The sequence below is a fragment of the Capricornis sumatraensis genome, chromosome 9 (assembly GCF_032405125.1).
Source record: "Capricornis sumatraensis isolate serow.1 chromosome 9, serow.2, whole genome shotgun sequence".
Taxonomy (NCBI): domain Eukaryota; kingdom Metazoa; phylum Chordata; class Mammalia; order Artiodactyla; family Bovidae; genus Capricornis; species Capricornis sumatraensis.
Window position 1 is genome coordinate 12,903,536 of NC_091077.1, and position 25,553 is coordinate 12,929,088.

The window sequence follows — 25,553 nt, forward strand, 5'->3', positions numbered from 1 at the left end:
TGAACCTGGAAGCTACACACAGGCTGCACCAACAACATGTCAGGCAGAAGCATTCTGCAGGCAGCCTCCTGACACATGCCTGTGCACCACACACACACACACACACACTCCTCTCTCTCCCTCTATTCCACTTGAGTTCTCCAGGCGTGCCCACACCTCCTTTCAAAACAGGAGAGCCCCCCTGGTGAGCCCCTCCTCTCACCAGGAAGGGGCTGGTGAGAGGATTGAGAGGCCTGGCAACAATTCTGCTCACTCGCTGCTAGGCTCTGCTCCTCTCTGTGAAGCTGGGCCCCTCCTTAGACCAGCGGTTCTCAACTCAGGAAGATTCTGCCCCCACCAGGACACAGCCATGTCCGGAGACCTTCCTGGCCATCATACCTAGTGAGGAGGTTTGCTACTGGCATCTAGTGGGCAGAGGCCAGGGCTGCCACTCCAACACCCCACAGGGCACAAAACGGCCCCACCGCAGACAATGCTGTGGCCCTGGAATGTTCAAGAACGCCCAGTCTGAGAAACTGCCTTAAACCATGAAGACGGTAGAGGGGGGGTAACCTCCCTGAAGAAACACCAAGAGGAGGAGGAAGATGAGGAGGCTCTGAAGAGGAAGCCATGCTCCGCTTGCAGGGCACCAGAGGCTCAGGGCCAGGGCTTTCCTTCTGCCACACCGGTGGGCCCTACTGCCCACGCGTGACAACCTGCCCGCTCGCCTCTGCTCTCCAGGCCTGCGCTCTCTGGAAGAGCGGGCTGGAGGAGGACAGGCAGTGCCACCGGCAGCAGGAAGCGCCACGGGAGGCTTGCCAGGGAAACTGAGGGGGAGACGAGGCTGCACGCCGCCTGCACTCCAGGTCGGGCCTTGCGGCGGCGCCCATACCTGCATCCACATCGTTGGGCCAACCGCTGGACTGGCTGCTGCCAGCTGCCGGGGAGCGGCCTGTGCCAGGATAGAAGACGTCGTCGACAGGGCTCTCCATCTCACTGTCATCGATGGACTTGGGGCGCTTGGTGGTGCTGGGGAAGGAAGAGAGGGGTCAGGTGGGCCTCAGGTGAGTGGCTGGACTGGGACCCGGACCCGGGAAGCCTGCACTGATGGCCCTCCGTGTGGCGAGCGGGCTCTCGCTGTCAGCAGCATCTCAGGGCACTCGCTGTGTGCCCTCTGCCCAGGTCAGACTGAGAGCGCCTTCTCAGCCCACAAGACCATCCACTGTCATCCACCCAGCTACTCAAGCCCAAGAAGCAGGCCAAGCCCTCAGCTGCCTCCTCAGCCACCTTCTACTTCCCATCAGCTGCCATGGCCAGAGGTGAGTGAGGCGCTGGCCAGCGGCAAAACACCAGGGGGTGACGCAAAACTCAGTCATTGTGATACTATGTTATTTTATATTAAAATTCGATTAACTATGGAAATATCACAACATTTTAATGTAATATTCTAACATATCAAAATGAATACTTGAACCTCACAATGAACCAAAATGCTCATTTTTTTTTTTAAAAGGACAGGATCGCACCCTATCCTGCATGACTGGCCCTGACCAGGGTCCACTGTGCCTACCTCCCAAATGGCTCTCAACTCCACTCCTTCCTCTTAGGCCGATCCCCCACCTGGCTCAGGCCCTCCTACCCTCCAGCCTGATGGGAGAGCCTCGAACTGACTGTCCTGCCCATGAACACTGCTTTTAGAAGTCTTTCTAAAACACATGTCCCCAGCATCTGTTCCTTGACCCCTCTGGCCTGTGAAGCCCACTGTGGGATAGTCCTGCTAGCCTGCCCAGCCTCAGTTGGGATGGAGGCTGCTCCCTCTGCCTGGAGCACCCACCCCAGGCCTGTACCAGCCCCGCTTTGTCTGGGTTCAAAGGTCACACCCCCAGGAGAGAGGCCTTCCCCAGTCCCCACAGGGAGCACCTTCCTGGCAGAGCCATGGCCTGGCTTGAGCTTGTGTCCCTGAGGCCAGCGCAAAGCTCAGGTGGTGGGCAGCAGAGCAGGCCCTGGCTCTGCAGCCAGCGCCCTCCACAGAGGGTGGTGTGCTGAAGTACGCTGCCCAGAGCACCTGAGGCGTCTCGGGGGCTGAGGGAGGCCGGGGCGTGGGACTTACCTGGTGGAGGGAGGGGAGGTGATGGACCGCCGCCCCAGGGTCACCTGGTTGATATTGTAGTAGCTGGGACTCTCCAGGTCTGCCAGCGAGAAGTTGGGCCCTGATGCTGTTGCAACAGGAGCTGGGAAGAAGGGAGAGTGGGATGAGGTCTGGAAAGCATGGGTGCCTGTTTCGTTGCTGGGAGCAGCTCTCCGGAAGCCCTGGGGTGAGTTCACTGTGAAGGCTGCTGAGGAAGCCTCCTCCTGGCTGAAGCTTGTTGGGAAGATTCCTTGGTTATGATTTTTTTTTTTCCTCCATAGCAGTGGAGGTCAGAGGTGGGGCTCTCCAGTGCCTCCATCCCACCCAGCCCGGTGCCAATGAGGCCAAGCATGTCCCAGGAAGTCTGCCTGCCCCCCCCCACCTGAGACCCCATCAGTGGGGGGCTCCATGGGGTCCAAGTCCCACCTCCCCACCCTCATCCCTGCGGACCCAACCCTAGCCCAGAAGAAGGAAGGACTCACTCTGTGATACTCTCACCAGCTCCGTCACATTCCAGACCCCGGAAGTCACAAAACAGTCCTGGAAACTTAAGTGCCCTGAGGAGGGAAAAGGGCAGGTGAGCAAGTCGAGGCACAGCCAGGAGGGGCTGTCTGCCTGTCTCTCCCGATCCCTCCCCACCCTCAGCTTGTTCCATCCCATGACCCATGTCCCAGCTCCAGGCTGGCCCTCAGAGGCCCTTAGATCTCCATGGATGTGGGGTATGCCCCCATGAGTGCCCTCCCCCATGGAACAGCAGCTTCTGTTCAGTCAAGGGACAGCTGAGTGAAGCGGTTGGCAGGGGCAGGCCCACCCTGGCCCGGGAGGGCAGAGAAGGGTACAGGTTGGAGGCTGTGGTGGACACAGCAGGTCAGGGAGGCTGGGTTCAGGCAGGAGGGCAGGGGGCACTGACCGTTGGGCAGTGGTTTGATGTCCGCATCTCCTTGCTGGTTTGAACTATCTGATTGTCCGGATTCTGCGGGAGACAGAAAGGGTGGGGATGGGTCAAGAAAGTGCCCCACGCTCACCAGGCAAGCAGCTGCCCCTCTAGCCCTATGGACACCTTCTCTCCCAACCCCTTCCTGAGCAGCCCAGGGAGGCCAGGAGAGAAAGAATGGCTGCTGCTGTGGTGAGGCCCTGCAGACTGCAGGGTGCTGGGCAGCACCTCTGGCCTTCTCCCACTAGATGCCAGCAGCACCCCAGTTGTGACAACCAAAAACCAGTCTCCAAACACCGCCTGAAGTGCCCTGGGGGTGAGCAGCCCATGAGTGAACAGCCCTGGCCAAGAGTCAGGGCAAGGAGGCGCCCGGGAGAGAAGCCCCCGACTGTCCCTTTGCACAGCTGGTTTGGACCCAAGGGGTCCCCCGTTCTCTACCCCACTCAAGCTCCAGAGGGAGCAGCCCTTTCCCTCCCTTCATTAATTAGAGCCAATGCTGCCTGCCTGCGCCACCCCCACCTCACCTTTATGCATACAGGCAGTGCCTGGCAACACGGAGGGGGGAGATCTGCCTTGATGCTGTCGCCCGCTCTGTGCCAGCCTGTCTGGGCTGTCTCATGCCCCAGTGCCACAGCTGCTCGGAGGGAGCCCTGAGACAAGGGCCCATTGTGCGGTGGGAGCTCACAGAGGACTGGGGGCAGGGTGGAGTGTGTGTGTGAATGTTTTGCTGAGCTTGGGAAAGCCCCCCGCCCCTGCCCCCCAGGTCCTCGAAGCTTTGTGTGCCAGGGGCACAACGGGGACCTCCAGAATGCTTGCCTGGGCACGACAGCTGGCGAGAGGGTGGCGGAGGGGGGCCAGGGCAGGTTGTGGGGCAGGAGAAAGGCAGGCATTCAGTAAAGGATCAGCTGCTCACGGGGGGACCACATGGGGTGGCTTCGGAAAACTGGGCCGTGCCATTGGCCAGGCCTCCGCTCCACTCTTTGGAGCGACCCTGCCTCCCGGGTCTCACCCACCACCCCATAACCGGCCCAGTCGCCACAGAGGCCATCCTCTACCAAACTTGCGGTCAGACCGCTCACATTGGGGAGTGAATAGCAAGGAGGTTCCTGAAGAGTGATGTGGGCCCAAGAAATAGAAGTGGGGGGATCCTGCAGCCACTTGGGAAAGAAGGAAGAGCTCCAGTTGTTGGGGCCTTCTCAGAGCTAAGGCCCAATGATGGCTCAGCCAAGTTCCTGGCCTCTTGCATCCATGTGGCCGGTGGGAAAAAGACAGGCTGCCCCCAGGATGGTTTCAGGCCCCATCTCCCCCATCCTTTATCGTTTCACTTTTTTTTTTTTAAACGTATTTATTTGGCTGTGTTGGGTCTTGGCTGTGGCACGCGGAACCTTTGTTGTAGCATATGAAGTTAGTTTCCTGGCATCATAGTTCCCCTGGGATCTTAGTTCCCCATCTGGGGATCCAACCTGCATCCCCTGCACTGGAAGGCAGACTCAACCACTGGACCATCAGGGGAGTACCTTTTTAGCCAGCCTCTACTTTTTAAAAATTCCAAATGATAATAATAATGAATCCTGTCACAAATCAAGAAAATGGAGGTTGATAAGCTAACAGGACCCCTCACCCTCTTGTGCTTGGGGCGTGTCCTTCCACACCTCCCTTCGCACCCACCCTAGCAGCGTTTTTAGGGATGGCAAATTCCATCTCAGGCCACTTCTTTGTTGTGGTGGCACTCTGCTTTGGAGAGAGCCCGTGGGACTTCCTCCCACACCCTGGGGAAGGGCAGCCTCTCTCTGCATGTGAATTTTCTTGTTGCTCTCTCCTCAGCTCATTCCCAGCTCTCTGGGTCTGATTCAAGCCCTAGCTGGTCCAGGAGGGAGCAGGCAAGGGGTTGAGGCAGTAGGTGGCCCACCTTAGGGCCTCCGTGGACCAGTGCCCCAAGCCTAATGTCTCTCAGGGCTGTCCTTTCCCAGATTCACAGCCAGAAAGAGCACAGCTGCAGGACCGGCGTGTGGAGCCCAGCGAGGGGCACACGGTCAAGGCTTTGCTGCAAAGGCTTTGTCCTACTTGTCCCAGGACCAACTCAGTCCCCACAGAGCCCTCCAGGCCAGGGACAGTGGAGTAGGGGGGGATGGTAGGAGGCCTTCCTATTAAGAGTGGTCTCAGCCCTTCAAACGTGGCCAGGTGGAGACAGAAAGCCACGCGCATGCGCACACCCGGCCCGGGGACAGACGAGAGAACCTGACAAAGAGATGGAGGTGGGCCAGCGATAGAGGCAGAGACAAATGGGGCTCCAGGAGAGCGCGACAGACAGGAAATCCTTCTGAACCAGGACGCTGCCCTGAAACGTTACTGCTGTTATTACCATTAGCGCCATGTAAGGGAGCAGGCAGGAGCGGGGACCGGCGCGCGAGGCCCGCTGCCACGCGCCTGCAGGCGGTGCTCCGGGCGCTGCTGGCAGCCATCTTAGCCCTTGGCAGCCATCTTACGGCTGGCGGCCCCGCCGGCGCCCCGCACTGCCCCTGCCGCCCGCCCCCGGCGAGCGCGGCCCGGCTCCGGGACAAAAGGCAGAGACGCTGGAAGCCTGGGCCCGGGCTCGAGGGCAGGGGCGCCGGCCCGGCCAGCGGGGCAGCTGGGGCTGGGGCTCCACTGTCTTGCCCAGGCGGCGCCCCTGCCCCCTCCTGGCCCGTGCAGAGCAAAAAGGGCGGAGAGGCACGAGCCTGCTCCCCGCCCGTGAGCCGCGCGGTGTGGCTGAGCGCCCCTCCTCAAGCCAGACCCAGTCCCAGAGCCTCAGTTAGTTTACCGCCTAGACCCCTGCCCTGATGAGGTGACGCGGGCCTCAGAGGACAGTAAGGGGAGAGATGGGGCAGGCCCTTGATCACTCAGTCAGCTTGGAGGTGGGCACACGGCGGGAGGGGGCCACTGGGCCGCTGGTGGATAGGCTCCTGGGGAGGGCGAGGAGATGCCCCCCAACCCAGAGGCAAGAGCCCGCCAGGCCAGCTTCCTGAAGCCATGGGCACTCTGGGGAGCTGTGGCCTCGGGCTGGGGCCTGCTCTGGACAGCCCCTAGGGACCAGGAGCTCAACCCCAGGCTGGCACCCCAAGGAGCATGACACCCCAGTGCCTGAGCCCCTTCCCTGTCGAGGCTCCCTGGGGAAGGGAGGGACCCAGGCCTTGGGACAGAGAAGGCAGGCCCCTTTATGACACCCCTCCCCAGGCCCCGCCTCATGGTTGCTTGGCTTTTATCTCACAGAATGGGGCTTATCAGAGCCACCAGCTGAACAAACACACAAATCCACGGTTAGTGAGAGAAAACCCTCTGCCTGAACTCTTTATCTCCTGTTCGCAGGCCCCGAGCACTGCCCCCTGCCAACAGCACAGGAGAAGCCCTGACTGCTGCGCCATGAGGGCGCCTCCCCTGGCCACCCCCCTTCTCCCCTCGCCCCAACCCAGCGCGTGGTGGCTGTCCCCTGGCAGTCCCTACCAGGCGGGCGTGCATGAGTGAGCTCCTGCCACACGGGAGCCCCCCTCCAGTGTCTGCTTTCTCACTGGGGACAATGGGCCAGCTGGTGGCCTGTGGGCCGGTGGACGGGCAGAGAAAATGTTGGCTGACACCAGGCGGGCAGGTGCCCGGCTCCATCCTTTATCCTCTCCCGCCCAGCCCACGCCCCCGAGGCTGTCACTCGGCTTCCCCAGCCTTCCAGGGCCACGTCCCCTGGCAACATTTCCGACCTTGGCTTTCTCTCCAGCCTGGTAAACCGAAGCAGTAGGGACCCTAACCACCCACTCCCAGCTCGGGGCCACCCTGACTGAACCCCAGCCCCCAGGCCTACAACTCTCTTCAGGGACAAAGGCTGCCTTGACTTTCTGGAGAGACTGTAGAGAGGACGGAGGGGCCAGAGGCACCGCAAGCTCCGTTCAGTCCTGAGGTGACATGTTCCTGCATCTTGGTGCCCAGGGCCAGACAGTGCCTCCTGGGCTCTAAGCTTCTTTCCACTTAGCCATCACATGCAGCTTCCTCAAAACCAAGTCCAGCCACTGTGTCTGAGGATGGCTGCCTGGGCGTGCAGGCGTCAGGCCTCTGCCTGGTCCAGGCTTAGGGGATGAAGAGAATTTTGGAGGCTGCCGCTTGTCCTTGAAGCCACCAGGGTGGCAAGAGCTGTGTTCAGGCTGGCTCACGTCACATGTGTGTGAGCGCAGGGTCTGCTGCATGGCTTCCTCTCAGGACCGGGGTACTCGTGCAGTCCACATCCTGGGGCAGAAGGCAGGACTGCGTGGGGGTGAGTGAATCTGGGCTCTTCCTAGGTGTGGGACCAAGTGGGCTCCGCAGAACAAGGCTCTGAAATGGGATTGGCACTCAGGTCCCAGGCTGCTCTCCCTTCATCCCCTCACAGCTTCGGTCACCCCCACCCCCGGGTCGGCGCTTGTAGACTGGAGGCCGCGTGCAGCACCCCGCCCTAGGCCAGGCTCAGCCAGAGGTTGGCAGCATGGGACCCTCTCTTCCTCAGGGTTCTTCTGTGTCTCCTGGAACAGCCCTACCACCTGAAATACCGTTCCTCTCGCCCCCATCATTCTCTACCCCTGCTCAGTTATTAAAGCCCCCGACTTCCTTTCTTCAGCTCCTCGCCTTTCCCTCTGGAATCCTATTTCTGGTCTCATTTTGCTCTGTCTTGGCTCCGTGCCCCTCTCTCTGTCCTTCCTTCTCCCTCACTTTCCCTCTCTTTGGGCCCCTTTCCTCTCCCAGTCCTGCCTGTTTGCACAAGTGTGTGCGTGTGCACACGTGTGTGCTTCGGAGAGGCCTCTGCCCCTTCATCAGAGCTGTAAGAGGGGAAGCTCCAGCAGCCAGAAGGAGCCCAGAATCACACATAAACTCCAACTGACAGCATGTTTTTAATATATATACTCCCAGCCATAGACAGGGAGATATTTATGGCTCCCGCTAGGTGAGGGAGGGATTCCTGCTCACGGCAGCACACGCTCCGCCTCGGCGCCCGCCCCAAAGAACTTCTCTCCGAGAAACAGGCCACATGCAATTCACCGGTTGGCTGCCCCCACGCACATCACAGACTGAGTGCATTTTTGGGGGGAGCTGAGAGGGGCGCGCAGGCACAACCGCACCGACACATGCGTACCCAGGCACGTGTATGTACTAGGGCGCACATTTGCTTTACATCCAGACACACACACACACACACACACACACACACACACAGATGCCACCAACCATCTGATGCTGTCCAGCAGGGATGGGGTGAGTTGGTGTGCCGAGAGGGGTGGTCAGCACACTCACTGCTAAGAGGAACCTCCTTTGGCTCTATCCAGACCATTGGCCTTTGAGGGTTGGTGGGGAGGCCAGCCCTCTAGGCATGCCTGCCCTTCCCCTCCCCCAGCTCTCCCCAGGCCTGAGGTTGGAGAAGCAGGCAAGGGTGTGCTCTGTTCTGGGGGTGCCATACTCTGAAGGACCAGTTCTGGAGCTGATCCCTGGCCCTGCCCAGTGTGGCACACCTCCTCCCTCTGCCCACCTGCACACACACACACACACACACACACACACATCCTCTCTTTGCAACTGAGGAGCATCCAGGGCAGGAGAAACCCAATCTCAAGGGGAGCTGAGGCCTGGCCTGCAGCAATCAGAGCTGGAGAATGTAACTATTGTGTCTCCTGAAACCCAAGTCTGAGAATCTGAGACACCCTGAGGAGGGGAGCAGTAGATGGATGGGGGGCTAGGGAAACAGGTCACAGAGGGGTTCTCCCTGTCTCTGCAAACAGAAGACTTGAGACCGAGGAAGTCCTTGGGAATGCAGGGCAGCCAGAGGACAGAGGAGGCTGGGCTCGACCAGGCTGGGCCCAGGGGCCTTTTCGATCTTCCCCCCATTTCCCTCGACCACCTCCATGAGCCAGCGTGTATGCTCAGAGGACCTGGGGCCGTCCTGGGGTTTTTCCCTCCTCTGTCATCTTAGATCCCACAAGGCTGGAGAAAGAAGCCTGACCAGGAAGCACAGCTCTGAAGCTGTGGGTGGGAGTGTGGGCAGGGGCAAGGCAGGGAGACTGTCCCTACCCCCTGCCCCATCACCCTCCTCTCCTCTCTCACTTCCCCTCCCCTCTTGGAGCCAAAGGGGCTCAAGCTTTTGACTAGGGTCACCTGTTGCGGGGAGGAAGAGACAGTGACAGCAAAGAGAAAGAGACCAAGTTACAGCCTCGACACACACGTGGTCTAGATCCGCCACAGCTGCCCCTGGGGCCTAGATTCAAGGAAGGCCATTGGGGGTGGGGGTGGGGACAGCAGGTCAGGCCACAGGGATCCGGCAGGCCGGGACCAGTAGACTCAAGACGGGACACTCTGCTCTCATCTCTGACCTGGTGGCACTGCTTTTCCTCTTCAACCCACCCTGCCTCCACAGCTGCTATGGGGCTCCCCTAGGGAGCAAGGGCCGAGTCTGGCTACAGCAGGGCTATGGCCTGGCAGGGGACCTGGCGGAAGGGAGGAGAAGGCAAGTCCAGGGGCTTATGCGGTGCCCAGAGGAGCAGCAGAGTGGATCTGAAGGCTGGGTTCAGGCAGGTGGCTCCAAGCCCCGAGGCTGCTCCCTGGTGTGAGCTGTGCAGCGTTCTCTGCCCTGCACCTGCCAGGGGAAACCGTCAGCACTGCGCCAGCCCAGGGAGAGCTAGAGACGGGGCCTGGGCACTGGAGCATGGGGGCTGGGGGCCCAGCTGCTCCTCCCCCAGGCATGGCAGAGAATGTGCAGCGAAGGAGAGAGGAGGGACAGCCCGGTGCAGAGCGAAGCACCCAGCGGCTGATGGAGGGAAAGAGTCCAGGACCATCAACCTGTCACCTGCCTCTCCAAGTCTGGCCCAGTAGCTAACAAATGAGACGCCCCCACTCACAGCAGCACTGGGGGCAGGAGGGTTGCATGTGGGCCTGCAGGCTCCTCCTGGGTCTGCCCTTTGCAGGACACCCGACACTGGTCCCAGCAACCCAGATGTCAGGGCTCCGTGGCTGTCTGCAGGGTGGACGTTCACGCCCAGGGCTGAGCAGGAATACCACCCTGGATGTTCCAGAGATGTCCAGGGGCTAGGAAGTCCCATCTGAGCAGAATTCACACAGAGAGGGAATGAAAATGAGACAACCCCTCCCGTAAAGGGAGGGACCTGGGGTGAGACAAAGGCAGGCAGGGTCCCAGGCCTGCCTCTGCCTCCACCCTGAGCCCTCCACCTCAAGCCACCCTGAGGGCACCCCCTCCCATCCAGGGAGGTATCCTTCTGCAGGACAGAGGGGAAAGGGGGGCACACCAAGGGCAAGGGGAAATGGAGGGAGGAGGGGGCCAGCCCACCAAGTGGAGCAGGGCTCCCTCAAGTTCACATCCATGCTCTGGAACCTATGGGCCCAGCGGTCCTGGCCAAGTTCTGAACTGTCTCCTCATTTGTAAAATGGAGATGCCGCCTGCCCCCTGGGCTTCCTGCCTGAGGAATAAGTGAGAAAATGAGTACAAGGTGCTCGGTCCAGGGTCCAGCTCACAGTAGGGGTTCCCTGAATGTCAGCTGTCCTTCCAGTGTGATCGCCGATTCCCTTTGCCTCCCTCAGCTAAAACCCTACTCTGGGCTCAGCTCAAATGCCAGCTCGGTGGGGACGCTGTGGCTAACCCACAGCTCCCCTCCCACTGGAGTTCACACTCTTTATGATACATCGAGTGCACTCGAGATGATGGCTCTTGATATCTCACCCCAGAGACCACTGCCAGTGGGCAGAGGGGCTCCCTCAAGACTCGACCCATTACCCTCTGCGAAGAGGGGCAGGGAGCCTTCTTGGGAAATACAGGGCAGAGCAGAATGCCTTCTACACATACATCTCTCCCCAAATACAACGGCCGCAGTCCCAGGACACTCATCACATTGGAAACAGTCAGGGACGGCAAGGCTAACAGGGAAGCAGAGAGAGACTTGTGCCCCAGGATGCTGAGGATGCTGAGCGCAAAGCCCTGCCCACCCTAGCTCGGCGCTGGGCATACGGGGAGCTGAGGACACCAGGGCACAGGCATGGCCACACAAGCGGCCGGGTGCCTCTCCTGGCAGCACAGGCTGGTGCCACGACTCAGCCGGTAGCAGGAGCCAACATTTCTGAGAGGGCCTGGGGCCAGGCGTCATGTGATGCTGGGGGCCCAGAAAAGTGGCCCCCTGGCCCTGAAGCTTCTCCTCCCTCTCCAACCTGATGGATAGAAACTGATAGTGGAGAATGCCCTCCACATCAAGAGAAGGCAGGGCCGCGGCAGAGGGGCCGTGTCCGGGTCAGGGGCCCGCAGAGCGGCTCCCCTGCCCCGGCCACTCCATTTCCAGTGCTGCCCTTTCTGGCCCTTCGAGCTGCCCCAGCCCAGCCAGACAGCCACCCCCACCCCCAGCTGCTCTTAGGGCTATTAATAGTGTCCCTACCTCCCAGGGCCAGGCGTCACCTTCTCCCCCAACCCCCCAATACACTTGCCCTTGGTCTAATTATTCGTAAAGGGACAGAGTCCTCTGGCTGCTAATGCCAACTGGGGATGAGAAAGGGGAGGCAAAGGCTCCGGAGGTCACCTGAGGGACATTTCTGAGACAAGTAGGAATGTCAGGGAAGGAGGCAGTGGAGCCAAGAGCAAGAAACAGACAAAAAGACAAAATTCAAACTAACAGACAGAGAGGGAGGGACCAAGACAGAAAATCAGTCACAGCCAAGTAGTTCAAAGAAAGAAGTCTGCTATAGAAAGAATCAGAGGGGATTCTCTGGCAATCTAGTGGTTAAGACTCTGCGCTTCCACTTCAAAGGGCGCAGGTTCAATCCCTGGTTGGGGAACTAAAATTCTGCATGAAATGTGCTCCCCCCAGAAAAAATCAGAGAAATAGAAGGTTAGAGGAGAGGCAGGGAAAAGGGGGAAAAGCAGAGAGAGAAAGAGGAAGCAAAGGAGGAAATGATACATTAAAAAACAAAAACAAAAGGGGAGAAAATTTTCCTAGAATTACCCAGGAGTGGCTTCATGAACACAACTGCCTGGTCTGCACCTGGCTACCAGCATCTGTAGGGCGCTGGACAAGGTGAGGGGCTGGGGAGACTCCAGGCCCAGGAACCCTACCCACCCACTCTTCACAATGTTCTGGGTAAAGGAGGAGATGAAGAGAAGGAATACCTGACCAGGAAAAGAAACTGGGAAGATCAACTCCCCAGGACTAGGAAACCCACTTTCAGCCCTGGGCAGGGGAGGCCTCTGCACTTGGAGCCTCTTCGCCCGTTGGAGAGGCAGCTGGGTAGGCCAGAGGATGGTGGAAATCGGGGAGCATCAGTGCCCCTGGCCTCCCTGCACTCCACGTTCCCTCTCTCTCTCTAACTGTGAGCAGAATCCTGTCCCGCCCTGCCTCCCACCGCCCCTTTCATTGGTTTCATTGGGAGAATCCATCCAGGGACCTGGGGGCCTGGAGAAGAAAAGCCCACCTACTTCTGTTCTCCTCTGGGAAGCAGAAGCAGACAGAGGCCACCTGTTTCCCACCCTCAGGTGCTCTAGCTTCCTCAGCCTCCCGAGAGCACCCAGTACCCAGGCTGGTAACCTTGGAGGAGGCTCCTCTGGCAGGGGCTTGCCTTGTGTGGGGGAGTCAGACTTGGACTCTGATTTTGGACAGCATGAGAGACCTAAGAACCTGACCACCAGATCTTCCAGGCTGGGGATTTCTGACCAGGAGTGCCCCACCAGACCATCAGGCCCTCAAGTCCAAGGTCTCTCAGTGTTTTGTTCATTACAGTCTCCCCCACACCTGAAAGTGTAATTTGAGTGGAAGACTCAAAGAAACCCTCTAATCGTTCCAGCTACATAGACCACGCGGGCTTTCCAGGTGGCTCAGCGTAAGGAACCCGCCTGCTAGTGCAGGATACGCGGGTTCAATCCCTGGGTTGGGAAGATCCCTGGAGGAGGGCATGGCCAGGCACTCCAGTACTCTTGCCTGGAGAATCCCATGGACAGAGGGGCACACGGACCATCCAGGAGACAACTAGCTGGCCCCTCGCCTCTCCTGAGAGCACATCTTTTCTGAAGTCCCAAACCTCGACACACATACCCAAGGAACTGATTGGGAACACCTAAAACAGCTAACACTCCTGTAAAGCCCAACTGGGTCTGGATGCAGGGCTGGACACACTGGCCTCCATGCCCAAGTTCTGGACTGACCACAAGAAGGGACAAGAGTCTCCCTGAGAAGGGAAGGGCAGAGGAGCGCTCTCACAGGCCTCCCCACCCTGGAGGCCTTTAAGGCAGCCACCATCCAGAGCTGCCCAGACAAAACATGAGGAATTTGTTAATTTGCCAACCTCCAACTCGGAGCCCTAAGGTCCCAGGCAGGGTTGAATCGGTGGGCAGGTGGGTGACCTCCCTGAAGGCTGAGACTTCTCTGGCTGCTGGAAGGAGCCCTGGGCTTGGAATCAGGAGCCTGGGATCCAAATTCTAGACCGGCTGTTATTAGGGCCCCAGTGTCTCTCCTGGGCCTCCTGTGTTGTATCTGTGCAACACAACCCCAGGCTTGCCTCAGAGGGCACAGGGAGACGTGAGCAGGAGTTTTTACAGTGAATGAAGTGGGAAGGTTTTATGCACTATAAAGCACCGAGCACACATAGAGAGCTACTGATGCGGTAAGGGGGCCAGCTTCTGGGACTATATTTCAGGGTCAGCGGGGATACTAAAGAAGAGCGGAGCGGCATCTTCTGCACGGAGTACAGTGGCTGGTGTAGGAGGCAGCTCCCCAGACTCAGGGCTGGGACAATTCAAGCCGCTAAGGGGACAAAATGATACCGATCCTACAAGCCTGCTGCTAAGTCACTTCAGTCGTGTCCGACTGTGTGACCCCATAGACGGCAGCCCACCAGGCTCCACCATCCCTGGGATTCTCCAGGCAAGAACACTGGAGTGGGTTGCCATTTCCTACAAGCCTGGCAGGTGCCAAATTCCCCACTCACAAGGCTCTGAAGTACCGAAAGGGACTTCCCAGGGCTGTGGGGCTCAGGGATCCGCACCCCCGGAGAGCGGTGTGCTGCACTCCCCGACTCGGCAGCTAGGTGGCACAGCGAGTTAACACTAGCTGCCCTCCGCAGGCTGCGGCCGGCCCGGAGGCGGCGGCGAACTTGCGCGCAGTCTGCCCCGGGCTGCAGGGGCCAGGGAACCCCTTGCACAACGGCAAGGTCCGAGCTTGCACCAGGGGGACGCGGCCGCGCTTGGGCCCCTCGGACCCCGTGTTGTGCGGCCCGAGGCGGCAGCTCTGGTTGCGGCCGCTGCCAAGCACATCCCGTGATGAGATAGGAGGGCCGAACTTCCCGTGCTCATTGATTAGGAACAGCTTGCGGTGCGGGGGCCGGATGCAAGGGGGCCGGGAATGGGCTAGTGAGGAGAAGCAGGAGGTAGAGGGGGGCCTGCCAGGTGCACGGCTGGGAGGGGTAATCCAGTGGGCTCAGACCCGCTCTGAGCCGCCGCCGCCGCCGCTCTGAGCCCCGGCCTGCCTCCCCCAGCGTGGGGCTGCCCTGGATGTGGGCTAGTCTGCGGCTGCGTGACCCCTGGAGTGTTCCCAACACGCCCACGACGCCCCCACCTTTTGGCAACACAGACCTGCCTCTGCGCCTGATAAACGTTTGGAGAGGAAGGTTTCTTCCTTTTTTTTTTTTTTCCTTTCCATCTCTCTCAAAAAGTTAAAAATGGAGACTAAAAGTCAGAGATCAGAAACCAAAAAGAGGGATAGAAATGGAGAAAAGTCGGGAAGAAAAAAAAAACCTCAACACAGGCCAGCACTCTCGCAGCGGTGGCAGCAGTCGGGCAGGCACACCCTCCCGGGGCAGGCGTGGAGAAAGGCCCCTTTGTTCCGCAGGGAGGTTAGCCGAGGTGAGGCCCGCCTGCCCCCTCCCCCCTGACCCTGGGCAGCGCAGATCGCTTCTCAGGGCCCCCGGACTGGGCCCAGCTACTTCTCTGTCCCCTCAGTCCTCCTCCCAGCCAGTGCAACAGCCCAGCAGATGGGGAAGGGCTGCTCCCTATCCTCTGCCTTGTCCAAGCACCAAGGGTCACACATGTGGGGCAGGGCTGGGCTCCTCCGATGGGCCCCTGGATGACCCTGATGCCCGACATTAGCATCTTGTCCAGGCTGTTCTTTAACTGTGGGGTCCGGGGGACAGATTCTGCACACAGCCGGACCCCCACCAAGGGATGAGCAAAGGAGGTGATTCGTGCCAGAAGATGGTGCTCCAGGAGGCACAGGCTGACTGACCAGGTGTCTCTTACCCACAGCGAGGCCCCAGGGTTTCCTGTGTGCCTATTCCAGATATGAGCACTTTCCAATGCCCTTGGGCTCTGGGAAAGGGTGGCTCCTGCAGGTCTTCCTCAAAGCAAAGGCTGGGCTCTGGTGCTGCGGTTGCCCTCAGAGGAGAGGCAGCGCCTGAAGTCACTCCATCTGATTCCCATGAAGGGGCCAGAGTGGGCTCATAAAGGGGGGCTGCCGATGGAGAGACAGCAGAGGGGTGCGGAGGGAGGGAAAGTAAAGAGCATCCCTTTGCTCTGCAGCACACGTGCCGCACCCCCCCCCCCCGGCCCCTCTAACAGCCCAAGTTGGACAGGGAACCTGAGGGGTGGCTGTCCTGTGTGTCACTTGGTATGTGCCCACCATGGGCACCCTGACCCTGTCTACGCAGGCTCCCAGCTGCTCAGCAGGGATGCAAGCCTCAGACTTTTCAGGCAGAACTTGGCGGCTTTACACTTGGCCAAGAAGTTTCCACCCAGCAGCCCTCTCCAGCTCCTACCCCAGGCCCCCGGCAGCAGAAATCCTGGAAGGAGGGACTGGCTAGATCCTTGTGCTCCAGACAGTGCCCTGGCTTCATGCTGAGGGGGGTACCTGTTCTACTGGAGGCCCCAGACCCGCCCCCGCCCCTCAACCAGCAGCAGTGGAAGGCAAGGCGGTGACAGAAGGGAAGAAGAGTAAGGTGTTGCTGACCTCGCCCTCCCCAGGCAAGGAAGTGGGGGAAGGAGAGGGGAGAGGAGCAGCAGCAGCTGGAATCTCAGGGAGCTGGACTGTCCTGTATGGCACCAAATCGGCTAGAAGAAGCTGCAGCTCAGATACACAGTGTCCTGCCAAACCCCAGTCCTTTAATTCAATTAAGTGCGGGACAGACTTCCCAGATTTTTCTATGTGTTCGAGAGCATGTGAAAAGCCGAATGTGTTGAATCTCGGGAGCTGAGAGCTTGTGTGCCTGTGTGCACACATGTGGATGTGTGAATCCAGACGGTGGAGGAGGAAGATAAGCGGATGCAAACGGTGAGGGGCAGGACAGGGGTGGGGCAGAACGGCTCAGGGAGAGTGAGTACCTACATCTTTTTAGAGAGCCAAACTCCAGACCAGGGTTCTCAACCCCCACCCCATGGACCCTTCTTGTGCAACAGCAGGAGGTGTCTCCGGCCTCCGCCCACTAGGTGCCAGCAGCATCATGGCCCCCTCAGCTGGGACAGCCCCAAATGCCTCCCCATGGCCAAGCGCCCCCGAGGGCAGTGGTGGAACCCACTGCTCTTGGGCATCTGTTGATAACCACAGTCTGTGTATTTACAACCAGGACTTCACCTCACCTCTCTCCCTTGGGGCTTAAGTCCCAGAGTGCTTGGCTTCCCAAGGGTCTCGGGTCTCGTTCTTTCTCCTGAGATAGTCTCCCTACCTTAGCCATCTGGCCAGAGGAGGTCTAGAGCTACTCGGGCTCAGCAATGGTTTAATAAAGCACTGGGGTGTTAGGAAGAATAGCAGTGGGCGGAGCCCATGGACAGGTAAAGAGAAAGCTCAGAGCTTTCACTCTTTAAAAGTCAGGAGCCAGAAGTCATGCCCAGGTCCTGAAAGAAGCCCGAGTTCTACATTGCTGGAGGTGAAGCCCACAGGAGAGATGGGGACTTGCCTGGGTGCAGACCCCTGGGAAGATGCCCTGCTCAGCCCCCAGAGGCCAGCAAAAGTCCTGCACTGCTCTAGCCATCAGACCACCCTCCTGTTTGGGGGTGCCAGAGAAGCAGGAGTTTAGGTGTCCAGCTAAATCCCAGCCCAGGTCAACCCCCCTCCCCTGTTCCTGGGGTCACCTGTAGCTGTCCTAGTGGGGGTGGGGGGACCCAGTTCCAGCAGCCCTTCTTCCTTCTGGCCCAGGAAGCCTGCCTCTCTCCCTGGCCCTCCAGGAACCCTGAACAGCCCCCTTCTGGGAACAGAGCCAAAAAGATGGAAGAAGGATGTTTATAAGCTGCTAAAAGGGAAAAAGGAAAAAAGTGGGAGGTGGGGCAGAGAGGCCCAGGCTTCCAGGTAGTGTGGATGAGGCCTCGGTGGGGAGGGAGCAAGGCCACCCTCCCCAGGGACCCTGCCGCCCAGCTGACCTTCTAACTGGTGAGATGGCGCCCCCTACCCCACCTAGCTGGGCCACAACCAGGCAGGCCTAACTGCACACGCGGGCGTCTCTCACTCCAGAGCGCATGCGTGCTAAGTTGTTTCAGCCGTGTCCAACTCTGCACAGTGCTATGAACTGAGGTCCGCCAGGTTCCTCTGTCCATGGGATTCTCCAGGCAAGCATGCTGAAGGGGGCTGCTCTGCCCTCTTCTAGGGGATCTTCCTGACCCAGGGATCAAACCCGGATCTCCTGCATTGGCAGGCAGGTTCTTTACCACTAGCGCCACCTGGAAATACCCCACAGTGGGCTGCCAAATGACGGCTTCTTGACACTCATACACCGACCCACAGGACTCTAAGACACTACTGGTTCTAGCTTATGCGCCCCCAACACCGGCCTCAACACACACTGCTCAGCCTGGGAAGGGTCAAGGCCCTGCGGATGAGGGGGCTGGGGTGTGGTGACAGGAGCCCGGCTTGGTGGGAGCGAAAGCCGAGTCCCGAGCTCACAGAGCTCGGCACACAGCTAATGGGAGGCTGGCAGTGGCAAATTGTTGTTTACTTTTAATTAAGTAAACAATGTCGGCTTTCCGCCTCCTCCCCTGCCATCCCAGCCAGTAATTTGGGGGATGACAATGGGGTTGTTTCCTTCCTCCTGCCTTCTTCCCTCCCTCCAAGCACTCCTGCTCTCTCCCTGCTCTTATATAGCAGCCACTGGGACTCGCTAGAGCCAGAGCCGAGGCCCCACACGGTGGGGAGAGGGGGGGAAGGTCCAGCCTGACCCACTGCCTGCGGGGTCCCGTGGTGGCAGGTACTAGCTTAGGGGGCACAGTTCCACTGGCAAGGTCTCTGGAGGGTGGCAAGGGGAGGCTTGCCCTGGGAATCTCTCAGCGTGTAAGCTGTAGCCCATTTCCTCTCTGCTCCCTCCCTCCACAGGCCTCCTCCCTGACCACCATCTCTCAAATCCAAAAACGGGTGATTTAGAGTCTCCGGTGGAAGCAGAAGCAGAGGCCAAAACGAGCTGAGCAGGGGACATCCCCAAAGTCGGATGGGTCTCCCTCACGAGCAGCCACCAGGCGGGACCTTCTGGTCTGCTCAGGCAGAACGGGGTCAGGCCTGAGGCTGGTCAGCCTCGGGGCCAGAGCTCAGTGAGCCAGCTGGGTGCCGGGCAGTGGGCCCCAGCTCTTCCTCGAGCAGGGCTGGCTCCACGGCCTTGGTTACTGCTCTACCTGATGGTGAAATTCTTAACTTTTGAATAAGGGGCCGTGCGTTTTCATTCTGCTCTGGGCTTTACAGGTTCTATAGGTGGTTCTGCTCAGAGGCCCAAGTGAGTGAGGAATGGGAAGAAGAAATCGAGCTAAGCCAGTCTTGGTCTTTCCCCAACTGGGTCCCCTGGCCTGGGGTGGGGCGGGTTGGGGGCAGGCGCTGGGCTCCCCTGAGTGAAGAGGCAAGCCAAAGGGGCCGAACCCTGAGACTCTGTGAGAGGCTGAATCTCCAATGACTCCACGTGGGCAGGCAGACAGGCACAGGGCACTTATGTGGAAACAAAATGCTTCACACATCCTTTCTCAGGAAGACTGTAAATGGGCCCACCTCTCCAGGGTGCAGTGGAGGCAGGGGATGGGAAGCTCCTTGTCCCCCTCCAGCCTCTCCTCAGATGGAGCCAGCAGGTCCTGAGCCCAGCCCGGCCTGGAGCTCATTCCTGCCCCCTCCTCCCTGAGAGGCAGAAGACTCCTCCAAGGTGTTGGGGGTTGGGGGACGGAGTCGTGTGCAAGCCCTGCTCCTCCCGCTGCCCCCCTCTCTGCTCCCCAACCTCCCAACCTCCTTCCAAAGGGAAGGGCGGGACTAGGCGGTGGAGCTGGCTGGGGCTGGATGCAATTTCAGCCACGGAGCAGGGCTCCCTGGCTGGAAGCAATTTTCTCATTAGGACCCCGGGCTGCCTGCACGTTGGTTCTCAGCCCTCACTCCCCTCCTGCGAAACCACACCCCACAGGCCTCCCCACAGACCACTCACACGCACAGGGAACCTATGTGTATGAGTCAGGGGGGCGACAGTGGGGTCAGTGCGGCGAGGGTGCAGGAGAGAGGTACTGGCCCAAAACCCCTGCAGGGGAGGCCAGTGGAGAGATCAGGGCTCCTCACCCAGCAGCTGGCCACCCGCTGCCGCCTGTTTAGGGCTCCCCAGCACAGACAGCCGGCCCCTCTTTGCTTGCAGGGAGTGAGGATCCCAGCCCCCAGGACCGAGAGTCCGAAGGCTGGCTTCACACCACACTCTTGACTGCTCAGCCACCTCACCAGCCCATACCCTTCTTGCTCAGCTGGGTTGGGGGCGAGCAGATGGGCTTTGGGGAAGCAGACCCCCTCCCCCAGCTCCAAGGCTGCTCAGAGTAAAGGGTGGTCTCAGGCAAGTAAGGAGGGGGACCGAGGCCCTGTGAGGGGCGGCTCCATGCTCTCGCTCCGCAGACACATGTGGTTGGACTTAAAAAGCTATTAGGGAGCGAGGCGCTGGCGGGAGTGTGGCCGGCCCTCACACCAGCAGCGGGGAGGGGAGGGCAGATGCCGAGGCGGTGAGCTCAGCACCTCCCGCTCCCTCCCCAGCAGGGCCCCTGGACTCCAGGAGAACTCGGGGACCCTCACTCAGCAGGAGAAGGGGGCGAGCCCTCGGGGGAGGGCAGGCAGGCTGCCGGGCTAGGGGCTGGGCACCGATTCCAGGAGCTGCCGCTATCCGCTATCCGAGGGCTCTAGGCCGGCCTTGGCAACCTCTGGGGTAGGGGGACAGGCCCCCGGGTTGTTCCATGGCTCGGCGGGCCCCAGGAGGGCACACACAGGTTCTCGGCCTGACTTCGGCTTTCTTGGGGTGACAGTGGGCTGGAGGTCTCCTGTGTGCTTGGCAGGGCTGGGGAGGGGTGATGATTAGGAGAGCAGGAGAGAGCGGGAAGGGAAAAGTGAGCCCCACCCATCACGAGGCCAGAAAGGACCGACGGAAAGTTCCCTAGAGCTGCCAGCTTGTAAAAAGCTTCTTTTCTTTCCAAATTATGAACATTTTTTAACAACGGGGCGGGGGGACGGGGTAGAAAACTCAGAGAGGCAATCTAGGACTTCATTAGGACCGTGTGTGACCGTGCCTGGCTGGTGACTGAAGGCGACGGATGCGCATGTGCTGAGTATCCACGATTTCTACTCCAGAACCCCAGCCAACACAACCTGGGGCCCCTGCCCCACCCCCTCCTCGGTCCCCTTACTTTCAGAGACCTAACTCTCCTTGCCCCACGCCTAGCCCAGAGAAGGCTGACACTGCAAGTGGTTGTCAAGAGGGGCAAGGGACACTGAGTGGAACCAGGCCTGGGATTGGCCAGTCACTTGCTAAAGATCCAGCTCCGTCCCTGAAGGAGAAATCCCAGGGGTGCTGACCTTAACACCCCAGGAATAGGCCTTCGGCTCTGGGTCCTCCACAGGACTCTAGTGAAATGCTCCCACCCAAGGCTCCTGGTGGCTCAGTGGTGAAGAATCCACCTGCCAGTGCAGGGGACCCAGATTCTACCCCTGGGTGGGGAAGATCCCCTGGAGAAGGAACGGCAACCCACTCCAGTATTCTTGCCCGGGAAATCCCAGGGACAGAGGAGTCTGGTGGGCTATAGTCCACGGGGTCGCAAAACAGTCAGACATGACTTAGCGACTAAACAACAACAAGGCTCTTGAGGTTCTCAGAGCTGTTCAGCCATTCACTGAGGTCACTGACAGCCCCCCAGTCCCCTGAGGAAGCAATGCAGAAGTGGGGAGCTCAGGTTACACAGTGCCTCCGCTGTGTGGCAGGCAGGACCTGGGTGTTCGGGAGACATTTAATCTGTTTGACACCCCATGGAGTGGCTGTTATTTCCCCCAGTTTTAAAAGATGAGAATATCGAGGTCCAGTGGAACCAGCTGCGGTCAGCCAGAGCCCGGCTGGGCGGCATCTCCACAGGCCTGGCGGCAGGCTCCCAGGGCCCCTCCTTCTCACCCATCTGTGAGCTGGAGGGCTGGGAGCCACAAAGGGGACCCCAGGCAGGGCAGCAGAGAGAAGACTGCTCGGAGCCCCCGGAGCTGGGCCGGTGGGGGAGGGGCTGACCACAGAGCTGGTGCCGGATCGTGCTCAGGAAGCACGCAAAGAATGCGGCTGGCAAGGGGCCAGTGGGCCAGGACCACAAAGAGGCCTTTGTTTTCGGAGGTGTCCAGGGAGTGGATGGACAGAACAGCAGAGGTGGGGGCAGCACCCCTTGGGGGTTTGCCTGGGGAAGGGCAGCCATGCCTGCACTGTCCCCACACACCGCTCGCTCCTGTCGTCCCCTGCTTCTGGCCCCTGCAGGGCTGGGTTCTCCTATCCGGGCCCGCAGACTCCAGGGAAGAGAGCCCCTGGGGCCAGGTTCCCGCATTCTCAGCAACCGCCACCTTGGCTTGAGGGGTGCTCCATGCTCTATCCCGAATCCACCCTTCTGAACTCCAGAAGTCACTTCCCCTGTAATGTGATGCTGCAGTTCCCTGGAGGCCCGCAGAAATTCTCCTCCGCCTCTAGGCCTCCCAGCGCTGGCTGCAAGGAGTGAGGATCCTCTGGGTGAGGGTGAGGGGGTCGGGGCAAGAAACGGGGCCTCTGACCTCCAGGTGGGCTGTGTGAAGTCCTGGAGAACCCATGCCTCCCAGCGGTCCCTCTTTGCCACCATGGGAGAGGGGGAAAAGCCTGGAACACGTTCCCTCCTCCTCCCCTCTCTGCAGTTGCAGGGTTGCTCCAGCCAACCTCTTCTTGGCATCTGGAAAAGTTTGGGAAACTTTAAAAAAATTTTTTCTGGAGTTTGTCTATGGTTCCCCAGCCTTGGGGAGCCACAGCCAAGAAGAACGGAAGGGGGAGTAGGGGGCAGAGCAGAAACTCAACAAGAGAAACAGAGCAAGCAAGGAAGGCAGGGAGACCCAGGGGGACCCTACTAGCCAGGCTGGCCCCTGACTGGCCTGACCCTTTGGCCTACCCACCTCTCCACAGCCGACAAGAAGGATCCCTACAAGACCGTCAAGCCCACCCAAGCACCCCAGGCCTGCGACACCAGTCCCTGCTGGGGTCCCACCCAGCACACTGCTCAGCATCCTCCCCAGGACACCCCCGCCAGACAGGTGTGCACCCAGGTGGAGGGGCAACCTGTGTCTGTGACCCCCAGAAAAAGAGAGGGCATCTTAGGATGGGCAGCTAGAGGCAGTAACAGCAGCTGGAAACGGGGCCTGAGGAGAAAGTGGGTGGGCTTTTCCGTCAGTAGGATTTCTATCTAGGTTTCCAACTCCCTGTGAGCAGGAGGAGGGCAACACAGGAATTGGCAGAGCCCCCCAAGGCCCAAGGCCCAGCAGTCTCCCTCCTCTGAGGAGTGTGTGGACGGGCAGCCGCACAGAGCAGCTGAGGCAGCGCTGAGGTGGTCTAGGGCTCACTCAAAGGGCAGGATGGAGGGCGTGTTATAAGCAGAACTCTAGGTTCATCCCAAGAAAGGGGGCACGTGTGACACACTACTGTTTCTCTAAGAGGACCCAGATCATCACATCAGAAGGGTGCCCCCCTCACCCTGACATGGTCCCCACCTGGGTCAGGGTCGGAGAAGGCAGGAAGCTTTTCCTGACCGCAGGGATGCATGGTGGGCCCCTCCTGACCACCCATCCTCAGGCGACCCGCCCTGTGCTCTCAGAATACGGTGGTCACTCGGGGGGGGGGGTCGCCCCCATCAGGACAGCTCCCCTTTGAGCCCTCTGCCTGGGTGGCCAGCAGTGTGCACCTCTCAGCTTCCAGACTGCCTGGAGGACCTGTAGCACCAGGGCACCAGCTGGGAATGCAGATGCTGTTTGGGGCAGGCCCAGGAATCTGTGTGCTAATACGCCATCCAGGGGACTCTGATGCAGGCTCTGGGGTGAGAATCACTGGCCGAGGGGGAGGATCCTGACTGGGGTGGCAAGTGGGGGGAGGAGAGAGAGAAAGAGAGGAAAGGAGTGCAGTGGGGGTTGGGGGGGGCATGGGGCACAAAGGCAGCACCACCTGAATGCAAGGGGGCACTGGGTCCTAAGTCCTCCAAGCAAAGTGGAGGGCGGAGGAAAGACAGAGAAGAGGTGGCGGGGAGGAGGGGGCAGTGGGCAGCAGGGGGTCTGTCAAGGAAGAGCAGGAAGAGGAGGGGGCAGGGCAGACGCACAGGGGCGAGGGAGCGGCACTGTAGACGCGCCTTCCCACCGCGGCCAGAGCTCCCAGGAGCCACCCCGCCCCCTTCAGGCACCTGCTAAGGCGGCAGCGCAGCAGCGGCGGGTTGTGTTTCTTTAACCCCTGGGGCCTGTTGACACAGATTAGTATCGCTGGTCAGGGGTCAATAGGGAAGGCTCTTGAGGTCAAGACCTGAACAACTGGAGTTGTAATGAGCCACGTGGGGAAGAGGCCCAGGCAGAGGAGAGGGCTGAGGGGGAGGAGGAAGAGGGCTGGGCTGTGCCTAGGAAGGCAGCAGCCGGGCCTCCGGAGGGGGCTCTAGGGAACCCACCTGCACTTGAGGCGGGAAGGAGATCAGACTCGTGATTCAGGCAGAGGAGAGACACACCGCGGGCTGCCCAGAGCTGGACCCGCAGCCAAGGAGGTACGGGGTGGGGTCTGTGCGAGGCGAGATGGGAGACCAAGGCGGGCCTCACCTGACCGCCCCCTGCGGCAGACCCCTCAGGTGCAGACAGCACCCCTCTCCCCTCCGATGACCTTCTGTACCCTGGGTGGGCGTGACTCTGCTCCCCCTGAGTCTGTGGTGGGGTGGCTGGGGTGGCGCTGTGCCCACCTGAGCCATCCGCCCACCCTGGGCCACCTGGTGGAGCCTGAGCCGGGTGACTCATTTGGAGCTCGAGTGAGGCTGGTGCGTGGGCCCTGGTGGGACCGCCTCTGCCCCACCTTCTGTGACAGGAGTCGGGATCCAAGATCCACGGCCCCCACCCAAGTCTGGAGCAGCCACTGCCCAACGCCTCTGCTCGCCCCTGCCCCGGCCTTGGGCAGTCCCAGAGGGCCACAGGGCCCCGAGCCCGCCTCCGCTCACGGCCAGCAACACTGGGCCCCAAAGGCCACCGCAGAGCCACCTCCGGAGGGGCTGGTCTGGGTGGGAGCAGTGGACAACGTGAGGCCATGGAGGTGGAGGGGTGAATGGGAGGACACGGACACCCAGGGTGCAGGGGGCGGTGGGGGGCTAACTGGGAGTGGACGTTCTCGAGCATGTCTGCAAGGGCACGGGGGTGGCTCACACGCAGATCTGTGACCTGCAGGACAAGCAATACAGTGCCTTAAGGTCAGTTTGACAGGGTCGTCAAGCATCTACTACCTGCTAGATGCTGTTGGATGAGGGGCCGGAGAAGCTGGCTTGAGTGTCTCTCCCTGCGGCTGGGCTCTGGGCGCACAGGGGACACACTACGAGCCCGCCCCACGGGCAGAGGGGGGCAGGGGGACAGGCTCTAGGGGCGGGAAGTGACGCGGCGGACTCTGTACTAAGGGGGCTGACGGCCGAGTTGGGGTGTGAAAGACAGAGGCGTTTGGACAAAGGGGGAAGGAGAAAGGCAGGCTGAGTGGGACAGAGAAGAGGAGCAGCATGGCAAACGCAGGGTCTGCAGAGAGCTCCGTCTGCTGGAATACACGATGCCGGGGAGCGAAGGGAGCCGACGCGGAATGGTCAGTAAGGGCCTGTCAGAGACCCTGGGTGCCTGCCTGAGGGGACAGCACTGCTGGGAGAGAGTGTGGCCAGCTGCCCATTTGAAGATGGTTATGAAACACGAAGAGACAGCAGTTCCCCTGCCAGGTGTATTCTAAAGAGAAGCAAAAATACGTGTCCACATAAAGACTCATACACAAACGTGTATAGCGCCATTATTCACCATTGACCCAAAGTGGAAATAATCTACATGGCCATCAATAGAAGAATGGATACATAACGTGTGGTACAGTCGCACAGTGGAATACTATTTAGCTATGAAAAGGAATGAAGTTCTGACACGCGCTGCAGTGATGCTGCTCAGTGAGAGAAGCCAGTCACAGAAGGCCACACAGCACAATCCGATTGATACGGAGTGTCTGGACCGGGCAAACTCATAGCAGCACACATTCAGACCAGCAGCCTCC

At 60.0% G+C, this 25,553-nt stretch overlaps 1 protein-coding gene across 3 annotated transcripts in view; it reads right to left on the bottom strand.

Annotated features, from left to right (window-relative positions):
• NFIX (nuclear factor I X) overlaps positions 1-25,553 on the bottom strand; it is a 68,399-nt gene that overhangs the window by 16,582 nt on the left and 26,264 nt on the right. For all 3 annotated transcript variants that reach the window (XM_068979461.1, XM_068979462.1, XM_068979463.1), the window contains 4 exons: positions 3,018-3,080; positions 2,590-2,664; positions 2,090-2,210; positions 872-1,008 (listed from right to left, as the gene is read on the bottom strand). In XM_068979461.1, coding sequence (XP_068835562.1) covers positions 872-1,008; positions 2,090-2,210; positions 2,590-2,664; positions 3,018-3,080 — 396 coding nt within the window. The remainder of the gene's footprint in view (positions 1-871; positions 1,009-2,089; positions 2,211-2,589; positions 2,665-3,017; positions 3,081-25,553) is intronic.